The sequence below is a fragment of the Salmo salar genome, chromosome 11 (genome assembly GCF_965601325.2).
Source record: "Salmo salar chromosome 11, fSalSal1, whole genome shotgun sequence".
NCBI lineage: Eukaryota > Metazoa > Chordata > Actinopteri > Salmoniformes > Salmonidae > Salmo > Salmo salar.
Genome location: NC_138301.1, coordinates 87618290 through 87631619, shown reverse-complemented (window position 1 = coordinate 87631619; position 13330 = coordinate 87618290). Strand labels below are relative to the sequence as shown.

Sequence of the window (13330 nt, the reverse complement as noted above, 5' to 3'; positions counted from 1 at the left end):
TTTAAGCCAGGGAGATCGTGTATTGGCTGCGTCTCAGTCCACCGCATGCGCCCATGCCACACTTCCGCATCTGCGGTGAAAGGTGACGGAGCTAGAGCGGTGTTTGTCAGACCAAGAGACGTCCTGAAAAATGGTTCACCTCACAAAATCGTCCGTAGCGTCCGAATGGTTTGGCCTAGAAAACTATCTATGGAAAGATGGGACTCTCACGAACACAATGTTTATTTTTTTGCTCTACGACCCCCGTCACAACCATCTTGGGACTCGTCTTGAGGTCGGTACAGCCGATCTGCCAACTTCTGTCTGTAATTTCCGAACAGTTTGGGCTACACATTAATACCCCTCTGTGGAAAAGCGGTACTCTCATGATCACGAACATGTCGGTTGTTTTTCTCTAGGACGCCCACAGGCCTCACAAGACTCGTCTGAAGGCCCCGGTACAAGTTTAAAATATTTATGGACGTATATATGGAGACTGTTTAGTGCCAGAAATAAGGGGTTAGATGCATGTAATAAAAAAGAACATATTTCCTGATCTTTCTAATATCTCTGATATAGGACAGACACAACAAACTTCTGTTAGATTTTTTGGGTGGGACTGTTGTTCCATGTAATGAATGATATTCAATGCGTTTGTATGGGCTAAGAGCACTAAGGCTCAAAACATTTAATAAAAATTATACTTCAAGGGGTCTTCACATTTAAAAATCAAATAACAAAATCATCCTTGGTATGACCTCTTAAAACAATTCCATATAGCTTAGTAGAACCCCCCCCCCCCCTCCCCTGGCTTAAAATGGCAGAAGCACTCAATGGCGCTGCCCATGCTAAAACGGGCTCTTGGCCAATAGAGGCCTCTATCATTCTCTATGGATGAGACCTAGAAGGATGAGCCCAATGATGTCATAGTAGTTGGAAGCAGGAAGTAGACATGAGAGGCTTGTGTTTAAGTGGTTTCATTCAGTTCCGTCCAGCTCCCAGCGCAGATCTACATCCTGTGGAATCTAGAGGTTTATGACATCACCTTCTTATCCTTCTCCTCTCATCCATCAATCCCCGCCTCTCTCTTGCCCCGAGGGCTGTAACTCCGCCCACCCTAGTGGCTTTATTAATACACTCCTGTCTCTGTGTCTGTCTGACCCCACACCACTTAGTCATGTCACCATACAAGTGTTTGCAAACTTTCCTTGAAGTGTGTGTGTGTGCATATGAATATTAGTGTCTCTCTATATGTTAGTGCCGAGGCCTATACATTGTGTACATTCCACATCCAGTTTCTGTCACTCCCTCTGATGCAAGTCAATTCCCTTCACCAAGACTCTAATGGCTGTAGCTATCAATAAACGTACACGACTCATTTATTCACTGGATTTATCCAAATACCGTTAGAAATGTTTAACCCTTAATGAAAACAAAACACTTGTTCTGAACCCTGCACCGGTCCGGTGGAAATGGCCACCAGTCAGTGGTCAGTCTGCTCTCTGGTGGTGAGACCTGGTAGTGTTGATGAGTGCTGCGCATTCCACAACGTTGTCACCTCGGGAATCGTCTAGACTGATTCATCTCAAGAAGTGAGTGTAAACCCATCCGTTTTCTAAACAAGGAAGTGTCTCAGAAATCAGGTTTGGCGTCTTGGTTCGATTTTTTTTTCTTCCACGTTCTGTCTCACAGCCTTGTGGTAGCTTTTAAGTCTGGCCTTTTGATAACATCATTTGTACTCAAAACACCTTATAATATAAACAAAGAGCCAGATGACAGCGACCTAAATGTCAGCCTCTATCCTTGTCCCTTGCTTTAGTGGTAACGTTGCACTTAACGTAGACACCGCATCACACACGGACGTCTGTATACATATCCACCCACTCCCCCAAAAGCCCTATGCTCTCAGACCTGCAAATGCACGCTAGTTGAGCTGTATGCTAACAACTGACTCCAGTGAGAGAGAGCTAGCTCGTCTCCAGCCTTGGTTTTCTAGCGGGGATATATACAGTACCTCAGTTACAGTTAACACTCCTTAGGATAATATCAAGATATTCAGTGCTCTTTACGTGCATGACCAAGCTCGCTGATCTACAGGACACCGCTCTGGTCTAGGCCTCTCTGTATTATATAAGGCTATGGTTTGTGAGTGAACTGATTGTCTTGTTTTGACGTTAAAAATGCTGTGCATTTAACTGAACCGGTCCAGTAATCCCTGTTTCTCCAAACGCCCCAAGAACAGGCGAAATCTCCCAGTAATATCATTGGTCTATGCTGTATGGATGTGTCGACGCTGATAGCCTGAGTATTCGTTGTATGATTGAGTGAAAAGCAATTCCCCCACCCACCCACAAGTGTTTTAGGCCTTCTGATCCCGAGAGTGGCTTGTTTATCTTTTTGTTCTGTGTGTCGTCCTCTTAGTTGTATTTTATTCATTATCGTGTTGGCGAGAAGGTCCTGCATAAGCTCTAACTTCCTTGTTTTGAGTGTAAACCGTGAGCCTGCCTGTGACTTTCACCCTATTGAGTGTGACATGAAGAGGGGTTGGGGGGTCGTTAGAGAAGGGTGGATGCACGTGTGTTTCAATCAAATCAAATGTATTTATATAGCCCTTCTTACATCATCTGATATCTCAAAGTGCTGTACAGAAACCCAGCCTAAAACCCCAAACAGCAGGTAATGCAGGTGTAGAAGCTCGTGAAGTCAAAGTGAAGTCTTAACAAGGATAACTGGCTGTTCATTTGAATACTATTGTGGGCAAGGCAGAGACAGGTGAGATATTCCTTTCTGTTGCTGCAGGATACCTGTTGTTTTTCTGCAAATTTTTTTAGGCTCCTTTTTTAAAATATATACCTTCTTGTTTTCCTTTTAGACTGATAGTCAGTCATCTCTTTGTGGTTTGTTAGTGTCTTGAGTTTATGCCTGTGAAAGTTTGTGTGCCTGCATGTGAGAGAATGTTTGTATGCTGAGCTACTTTGTTGTTCTTCCTCTTTTGAAAATCTAAACGAATGGCACCTGAATGTTCCTGTTAATAATTTGTTGGCTTGAAAACAATGGAGAGCAAAAAAATGCATCAACTGCTAAATGTGAGAGAGTCAGTCGGTGGAATTAAGCGTCGTGAACTGTGCTTGTTTTGAGATGGGCTGTGGCTTGAACTTGTACTTTTGAATCAATGACACAAGTATGTAGTAGAAAACACTGAGAATCAATATGAAATTGGTCTCGCTCATTTCTGACAATGGTATAAATTGAAGTTATTTAAAGAAAGTGAGCAGTCTTTAAGGGATGTTTGTATATTTTGTAAAGTTTGACGGCTGGTGCCCTGAATTTCATTTTACTGTACAGAAGCTCTGTCTCTCCTTCAAGTTGCATGTTGAGTAGTTTGTTTTGTATATTGTATTAACGCTAAATAAAATTCTAAAGTCAACTCCACAGCCTCCTTTGTTCTGAATGGTGTTTTTCTGGAAAGGTGTTCGAAGCTGCACTACTAGTTGTAGACAAGAAGAGGTCAGTAGAAATCAAAGGAACTGGAGGAGAGTTCTGAACGTAGTTGATCAGCTTGTTGTGGATCATAATCCATCATAATTTATCTTTTGATTGACCCAAAATTTTTTTTTTTTGTCTTTAACAGATGCGAGGTACAGACTTGGAGAAACAAACAAAAGGACAGAGCGAGACTGGGACAGATTGGCAAGTACCTCAACTCCTCCACAGAGTTGATCGCAGACTGAACCAGTATCATCTGTACGATGCGACCTCTCTTAACGCCCAGGAAGCTGAGTCAATCTCACTCACCAGCTCGGCAAGCGCTATAACAAAATACGTTAGTTGATCACCAAATATGGTGTTTCGCTAGGCAACTATCTTCATTTGTAATCCTGTTAGGGACTGAGCCTTATGATAGGGGATACCTGCAGAAAATCTGATTTCTCTTCAGTAAAATATATTTTTACCCGACCCTCCCCTATACCCAAAATAATAATGAAATCAAAGTGGATAGCAGAGAACCTACCGTTTTTACTCTTACTCCTAGGACAGACACTAGAGCCTTAGATATGCCGTTTTAGAAACGGTTATTTCTTTTGTAAGCATTAGAAGCCAAAGTAGCCAGAAGGTTGTGGATTTACAGATGTGGATCAGAGAACCAGTCAGTATCTGGTGTGTGTGACCACCATTTGCCTCATGCAGCGCCGCACATTTCCTTCACATAGTTGATCCGGCTGTTGATTGTGGCCTGTGGATTGTTGTCCCACTCCTCTTCAAAGGCTGCACAAAGTTGCTGGATATTGCCGAGAACTGGAACACACCGTTGTACACGTTGATTCAGAGCATACCAAACATGCTCCATTTCTGGCATGTCTGGTGAGTATGCAGGCCATCGAATTGTGTACAGATCCTTGCGACATGGGGCAGTGCATTATCATGCTGAAACATGAGGTGATGGAGGTGGATGAATGGCACGACAATGGGCCTCAGGATCTCGTCACGGTATCTGTGCATTCAAATTGCCATCGATAAAATGCAATTGTGTTTATTGTCCGTAGCCTATACCTGCCCATACCATCACTGCCACCATGGGGCACTCTGTTCACAACATTGACATCAGAAAACCACTCGCCCGCACAACACAATACACGTGGTCTGCGGTTGTGAGGCCGGTTAGACATACTGCCAAATTCTCTAAAATGACTTTGCAGGCGGCTTATGGTAGAGAAATGAACATTACATTCTCTTGCAATGGCTCTGGGGGACATCCCTGCAGTCAGCATGCCAACTGTACACATCTGTGGCATTGTGTTGTGACAAAACTGAACATTTTAGACTGGACTTTAATTGTCCCCAGCACGAGGTGCACCTGTGTAATGATTACGCTGTTTAATCAGCTTCTTGATATGCCACACCTGTCAGATGGATGGATTATCTTGGCAAAGGAGAAATGCACACTAACAGGGATGTAAACAAATTTGTGCACAAAATTTTAGAGAAATAAGCTTTTTGTGCATACGTAAAATTTCTCTGTTCTTTTATTTCAGCTCATGAAACATGCGACCAACACTTTACATGTTGCGTTTATAACATACTTCACAATAGGTTTCTTAAATGACAGGTCACAGCCTTGAAATAATAATAATTCATTTTTGTTCTTTCTTGGCTACCTGGCTTGCTCCTGACTGATTTCAAGTTAGACATTTCAATAAGCTATTAAACAACATACTAACATCAATTGATTGTGACAGAATCGCACATTAGGCTACTTCCCAAGCAAAGTCAATGTTGTGTCTCCTATAGAAGGTAGCCTCTGAATATCATAGACATTTGCAGCTTGTTTTTAGCATAAAGCATTGTAGACTAAAGCCTTGTTTATAGATCAAAATCCTAAGCTTTCTGTAACAAAAGCCACACTACCCTCACATACCCCCTCAATTCGAGCTCTGATTTTTAACATGACACACCAAGCTCTTCACTGACACAGATATTTAAGGAGTGCATGGAGACTAGGGTTAAGTTGCGGAACTGGGTTACAGAGATTTACCAAGATTGCTCGCCCAAACCCACTCCCTTTTCCAGGAAAAAAACAACTGAGAAACCGGTAAATTATGAAACGTTATTTATATGAACAGCATGACATAAAACGGAACTGTTTAAATGATATACACGTCTTAATCTGGCTCCTCTATGTCCTCCTCTCCGCTATCTGCATGATAAATCATCAATGATCAGGCTGGGGACAGACGGCCCATCTCAGTATGGAGCGCAGTTCACAATGCATGTAGACCTTTCATCTCGTCATGGTAACTGTTTTTCTAGTGACAGGTAGGCCTACATTTGCTGCAGCATAGCCTATGATACAGTAGTATAAGGACTGAATGCCAGTCTAATTTACATACTGTATATCCATCTGGCTTTGGGGGGGGGGGGGTCTCATTTTTTAATTGGAAAGATTATTATTTTAAATTGCAGCTGCAGAGTTAAAAAAAAAAAAACAGCCTATCGCTCAAATATCATTGCTTTAAATCAGTGCACTCTCTCGCAGCCCTTCTTTCTCTCCATCAATTCCATTCAAATGGCATCCTACTACAGTATGTAATCCTGTTCAGGTTTAATATATACAGTACATGTCCTAGACTACCTCTTTCAGATAATAAATTCAATGCCGTATTAGCCTTATGTTTAGCTAACGTAGTACAAAAGGGTAGCAAGAGGAGAGCAGGCCGGGGCTCATGGTTGGGGACGCCATTGCAGTGTGTAATGCAGTGTAGCCTATATAAACCATCCCAGCAGTGCAAAAACTCATGAATAGAGGTACATTTTCTTATATATAAAAAATAGGGGGTGGATCAGCTTTAATATTACAGATAGATTGTTGCTTCCATCAGTGTAATTGTCTGCATCATTTCCAATCCCCCATATATTTCTGGGGTAAGTATATATACACTGCTCAAAAAAATAAAGGGAACACTTAAACAACACAATGTAACTCCAAGTCAATCACGCTTCTGTGAAATCAAACTGTCCACTTAGGAAGCAACACTGATTGACAATACATTTCACATGCTGTTGTGCAAATGGAATAGACAACAGGTGGAAATTATAGGCAATTAGCAAGACACCCCCAATAAAGGAGTGGTTCTGCAGGTGGGGACCACAGACCACTTCTCAGTTCCTATGCTTCCTGGCTGATGTTTTGGTCACGTTTGAATGCTGGCGGTGCTTTCACTCTACTGGTAGCATGAGACGGAGTCTACAACCCACACAAGTGGCTCAGGTAGTGCAGCTCATCCAGGATGGCACATCAATGCGAGCTGTGGCAAGAAGGTTTGCTGTGTCTGTCAGCGTAGTGTCCAGAGCATGGAGGCGCTATCAGGAGACGTGGAGGAGGTCGTACGAGGGCAACAACCCAGCAGCAGGACCGCTACCTCCGCCTTTGTGCAAGGAGGAGCAGGAGGAGCACTGCCAGAGCCCTGCAAAATGACCCCCAGCAGGCCACAAATGTGCATGTGTCTGCTCAAACGGTCAGAAACAGACTCCATGAGGGTGGTATGAGGGCCCGACGTCCACAGGTGGGGGTTGTGCTAACAGCCCAATACCGTGCAGTACGTTTGGCATTTGCCAGAGAACACCAAGATTGGCAAATTCGCCACTGGCACCCTGTGCTCTTCACAGATGAAAGCAGGTTCACACTGAGCATTTGACAGACGTGACAGAGTCTGGAGATGCCGTGGAGAACGTTCTGCTGCCTGCAACATCCTCCAGCATGACCGGTTTGGCGGTGGGTCAGTCATGGTGTGGGGTGGCATTTCTTTGGGGGGCCGCACAGCCCTCCATGTGCTCGCCAGAGGTTGCCTGACTGCCATTAGGTACCGAGATGAGATCCTCAGACCCCTTGTGAGACCACATATTGGTGCGGTTGGCCCTGGGTTCCTCCTAATGCAAGACAATGCTAGACCTCATGTGGCTGGAGTGTGTCAGCAGTTCCTGCAAGAGGAAGGCATTGATGCTATGGACTGGCCTGCCCGTTCCCCAGACCTGAATCCAATTGAGCACATCTGGGACATCATGTCTCGCTCCATCCACCAACGCCACGTTGCACCACAGACTGTCCAGGAGTTGGCGGATGCTTTAGTCCAGGTCTGGGAGGAGATCCCTCAGGAGACCATCCGCCACCTCATCAGGAGCATGCCCAGGCGTTGTAGGGAGGTCATACAGGCACGTGGAGGCCACGCACACTACTGAGCCTCATTTTGACTTGTTTTAAGGACATTACATCAAAGTTGGATCAGCCTGTAGTGTGGTTTTCCACTTTAATTTTGAGTGTGACTCCAAATCCAGACCTCCAGGGGTTGATAAATTGGATTTCCATTGATTATTTTTGTGTGATTTTGTTGTCAGCACATTCAACTATGTAAAGAAAAAAGTATTTAATAAGATTATTTCTTTCATTCAGATCTAGAATGTGTTGTTTAAGTGTTCCCTTTATTTTTTTGAGCAGTATATTTATTTATGTACATACATACAGAGAATGTGAACCCTTTGTGATTACCTGGATTTCTGCATTGGTCATCAAATTTGATCTGATCTTCATCTAAGTCACAACAATAGACAAACATAGTGTGCTTAAACTAATAACACACAAATTATTGTATTTTTCTTGTCTATATTGAATACATCATTTAAACATTCACAGTGCAGGTTGGGAAAAGTATGTGAACCCCTAGGCTAATGACTTCTCCAAAAGCTAATTGGAGTCAGAAGTCAGCTAACCTGGAGTCCAATCAATGAGACGAGATTGAAGTTGATGGTTAGAGCCGCCTTGCCCTATAAAAATACTCACAAAATTTGAGTTTGCTATTCACAAGAAGCATTGCCTGATGTGAACCATGCCTCGAACAAAAGAGATCTCAGAAGACCTAAGATTAAGAATTGTTGACTTGCATAAAGCTGGAAAAGGTTACAAAAGTATCTCTAAAAGCCTTGATGTTCATCAGTCCACGGTAAGACAAATTGTCTACAAATGGAGAAAGTTCAGCACTATTGCTACTCTCCCTAGGAGTGGCAGTCCTGCAAAGATGACTGCAAGAGCACAGCGCAAAATGCTCAATGAGGTTAAGAAGAATCCTAGTGCCAGCTAAAATCTCTGCCCCAATGGCAAAAAGTGTAGAATTGCAGGAAATTAGCTTTAAAACTGCAACATTTCAAATAAAATGTGTAGAACAGCGTTATAAAAGTGATTATAACCCTTGCAGAGCTGGTGAATATGAATCAGCTTTCTGGGCGTTAGAGAGCTGGTTTAAGCCCGGATACTGGTTTAAGCCCGGACTAGAGTTTAAAGAAAAAAAGATTTTATGATCCTTGACTCATTTGAGTTACTATGCACAGATACTTCAAAAATTTCAACTTCAACACTCGCTGTGTCGTTGTTTGTCCTCTGTTGTTGCATTGCGTTGGTTGCTGAGATTCATACTTAAAACGGTGATCAAATAATGAAATACAACCACCGTTTGCTCATTGCTGCTGCTCTAAAATGGCAATTCGGCGTGAATGCGCACGTGCCAATTTAATTTCAAGGAAACAGTCGGTGGTTGTATTTGATTAACGTTGTAAAAGTATTGATTTCAGCAGACAAACAAAGGCACACAATGACAGAGCTACATGGTAAGGGTTTAAGAATTGACATTTTTTAAGTATTGACGCATAACGCCTTGAAGGGGTCAGAGGTTCATTTTAAATAAATAAAGTGGTAGTCTGCACTCAACGTTGAGGTACTTGGCAATGACAGCGACGAGAGAGAGAAACAAAGATGACCGGAGATCATATTGCCTCGTGGCAAACTGCATGCAGGATTCCTGTTCCACCTCACAGTGATAATCTTGTGCTCCATTTCTAACCAGTGGATGAATAAAGGTAATCTGGAGCCCATTAGGATGTGTCCTCTCTGTCCGCTATACACACACACACACACACACACACATTCATGGCTCCTCTTTTACGGTTCTCGGGACCAGTTGTGCAAACACATCTTGTGTGGCAAGATAATCCGGGAAGAGAGTTTTATGTTTGTATGCCGTCTAACCTGTGCGTCTAGAAACAGAGATGTTACTTTATGTTCCTTGGCTACGCACGTGTGCGTTTTGTGACTCCTATCTCTGTCTGTGATTCTCCGAGTCTTAGAAGGCCTGATTTGACCTCCTAAACCACACCTACTGACCTACAGTACTGTGTCAGCAACACTCTGGGGTCAGGGGTCACCTAGTGTTACACTCATCATGGCTTAATAAGGAAGCGGAGCTGCCTTCACAAAACACACACACACACTAAATGTTGCTCAATTGCTTACAGCAGGTAACAGTTAAGTTTAGAATGGGGATCTATGATCAAAGTTTATCCTCAGTTGAGTTGGTCATTTTGCCATTGTCATGCACTTTGGAACTAGAATGTTCAGAGCCAAGCCTGCAGAACCAATCAGACTTTAATATCCGATTAGAAATAAACTGGACTGAATGTTGCTGAATTGCTCAGAGTTGTTCATGGGTCTCAACAGTATCATAATGCGGCTATAAAGAAGTACAGGAGTTCCATTGATAACCGCCTTCATGTTATCTACAGTTCTCTATTGGACATGCATGGAGGAGAGAGGCGTGATAGAGAAGAATGACTTTATATGAGGCTGTATCTGGTTTAAGTGAAAGTCTGTAGATTTCCTGTATAGGCCTGAACTGCGGAGTATTCAACGAAAAGGTTGTGAATATATGTCTGTAAAAATGGGTTTGTGTACAGTATATTTTTCATGAATAGTGAGGCAGTGTTGAATGTAAATCAACTTTTTTTTGGATTCTGAAGTGGAGGACGTGAAGACGTGTAAAGGTATGGAGAGATCTCAGTATATTCTAGTCTAAACTAGACACAACACTCCTGTTTTAAAACCATTAGGACTGGAGGAGGAATAGATGTGTGTATCTTTTTAGCTCGAGAACAATACATATAAACTTTCTGATGAATAAATGGTGGAGTTGTGTAAGTATAAATGTTTTCTCTTTTGATTGCAGGTAAAATGTCCAGAGTTCATAGTAAGTCACCGTGCTCAAATTCATTTTGAGCTTTTCGTACACATTCCTCTGACAAAAATACTAAACCAATTCTGTAAAGTGAAATGAGTTTTATGTGTAAAAATGTAATTGGATGAAATGTGCTTGTAAGATCAGGAGTTGACGCTGCGCGCTCCACAGTGACCTCTACCTCCAAACATTTACTTTCAATTCCCGTAGTGTATTCACGTTCTGCTATCCTATATTTATCATTTCCGTCAGATAAATAAGTCTGCCTGGGATAGTGTCTTTGTATTTTAGAGGTTAATATTGTCCCTGTCATTTTATGCCTATCTTTCTTTCTTTTATTTTGCATGAATATACTGATAGTATTTGTGTACCTGACAAAGATGACATTAAGCCAGAAAGATGACATTAAGCCAGAAATGTTTTCTCTCTCTCTGAACAGCTGACTTTAAACTTACCACCGCTGAAGACAGTGAGAGGGTTGGTCCTGGTGATGATGTCACCCTCCACTGTCACCTCTCCCCCAAGACCAGTGCTGTTGTCATGACGATCCGGTGGTTTAAAGGGACAGAGTTCATTTACCTGTATAAGAATGGCCAGGTGACAGAGAGCATTGGCTACGAGGGCAGAGTCAGTCTGACCGCGCCGGAGCTGGAGGGAGGCAATGTGTCCCTGAGGCTGAGAGACTTCAGGAGGTCAGACGTAGGACGGTACAGATGTCAGGTCATCCATGGAGAACAGAAGGAGGAGGCTGCAGTGGGTTTAGAGGTTGCTAGTGGTAAGGGCTCTGTAACCACAGTACATGTTAATATACACCTAAGTAACAATAACAACCAGTCTGTTTCCCTGTACAGCACACTGCTACTTCCTCATGTAGTTAGGAGTTCATAGTAAGAGTTAGAGATTGGACTAGATGGATTCTGACCATCAACTCATAATAATGCGTATGATAATCACTCTGAGCTTTGAGCTTGATGTCCTAAACTAAAGCGCTTGAACCATTCCAGCGTAACTGGTCACGTCCCTTCCTTCTGATTAGTAATGCATGTGACGAACACTCATGACCCCTTTGATGCATATCACATCATCCTGGAATTTGATTGGATAATCAATGATTTGAAGGTATTAATAATAACTAATCCGTTCATTTTTTTTAAATCATTACTCATGACTCTCCATCTTGGATAATGAAGGATCACGATTGGACTTTGGTGAGTGATTACTTATTTGGCTGCTTTGTTTATTGACACCCAATAAGACAAAACCAATAGACCAGAGTGTTTCAGTCTGATACCATACAGAAGGAGTGGCCTTGTAAACAGCAGTGAGTGCATAAATTCTTCAAGGCTCCTGAGTACTCTACACTTATCAGCACTCTTCCCAATTGTTCCATTTATGATACATATCTAGATAATATCTAGATGTCCTGCATTTACATAGCCCTGCCTCCTCCAACACGATCTCTGCCTTAGAACTCAACATTAAACACTTCCAAATGAATATAGAATCAGCTTGAATTTAGCTTGATGTCCTAGTATGAAGCATTTCAGTCACTCTAAGACTGCTCACAGTCACACTGCTTACATCCCTTTCCCTTTATGCAAATTAGTAGTGAATTTGATGAACAGTCATTCCAATTTTATGCATGGTATTTGATCGAATGATGTAATTTATCAGAAATGGAATTTAACGAGTGTAACAATGATAACTAATAGCCTGCATTCTGTTTTACATGATCATTATTCATGGATCGCCATCTTGGATAACGGAACGATTAGCTAGGTTATATGGTGAGTAATAATGTATATATGTCTGTTCTGATTATTGATAACAAAGAACCGACCAGTGTTGCAGTATGATGCCATAACGAAGTAGAGGCTTTGTGAAACATTCAGTCATTCTAAGACTGCCCATATCCCTTTCCCTTGATGTACAACATTAATAAACGTGATGAACACATTCCAATATGATGCAGGAGCGGCTTGGGGACGGGTCTCTGAAGTGGCCCAGCCAGAGCCCGGACTTGAACCCGATCAAACATCTCTGGAGAGACCTGAAAATAGCTGTGCAGCGATGCTCCCCATCCAACCTGACAGAGCTTGAGAGGATTTGCAGAGAAGAATGGGAGAGACTCCCCAAATACAGGTGTGCCAAGCTTGTAGCGTCATACCCAAGAAGACTCAAGGCTGTAATCGCTGCCAAAAGGTGTTTCAACTAAGTACTGAGTAAAGGGTCTGAATACTTATGTAAATGTGATATTTAAGTTTTTTATTTTAATACATTTGCAAAAAATTGTAACCTGTTTTTGCTTTGTCGTTATGGGTTATTGTGTGTAGATTGATGAGGGGGGAAAAAACTATTTTAATAAATTTTAGAATAAGGCTGTAAAGTAACAACATTTTGAAAAAGTGAAGGGATCTGAGTACTTTCTGAATGGACTGTAACCCAGCAAGTCAGAGAGAAAGAGAGACTACTGGAGGACACTACCAAAGGGGACGAGAAGAGTAAGAGAAGTGGGTGCATTGGAAAAGGACCTGCAGGACTCGAACAGCCAAGTAGAGAACTTCAGAGTCCAACTGCAGCGTCATTCCCCCTAAAAACAAAGCACAAGAAAGAGGATTTCTGACAACCACCATCTCAGATTGTTCTAAAATCCTTTCTGTAGTTAGAAACAGATGAGATTAGCATTTCTGAAACATTATTTTGTTGAAATATAATTTGATCTCTGAGAAATGAAGCTAATTGATTGGCCATTTTTATTTAAAGCGTTCATATAATCTTCAATAAATATTGTACCTAAC

The 13330-nt window shown here is 42.2% G+C and overlaps 1 protein-coding gene across 1 annotated transcript; it reads left to right on the top strand.

The window, feature by feature from the left end:
• Positions 1–10054: 10054 nt before the first annotated feature.
• Positions 10055–12915, top strand: LOC106596975 (butyrophilin subfamily 1 member A1-like). Its single transcript, XM_014188214.3, has 6 exons — positions 10055–10341; positions 10524–10544; positions 10972–11307; positions 11723–11740; positions 12308–12319; positions 12505–12915. Exons 2-6 carry the CDS (start codon positions 10529–10531, stop codon positions 12630–12632), a joined length of 510 nt encoding a protein of 169 aa, XP_014043689.3. The 5' UTR covers positions 10055–10341; positions 10524–10528; the 3' UTR covers positions 12633–12915.
• Positions 12916–13330: the final 415 nt, after the last annotated feature.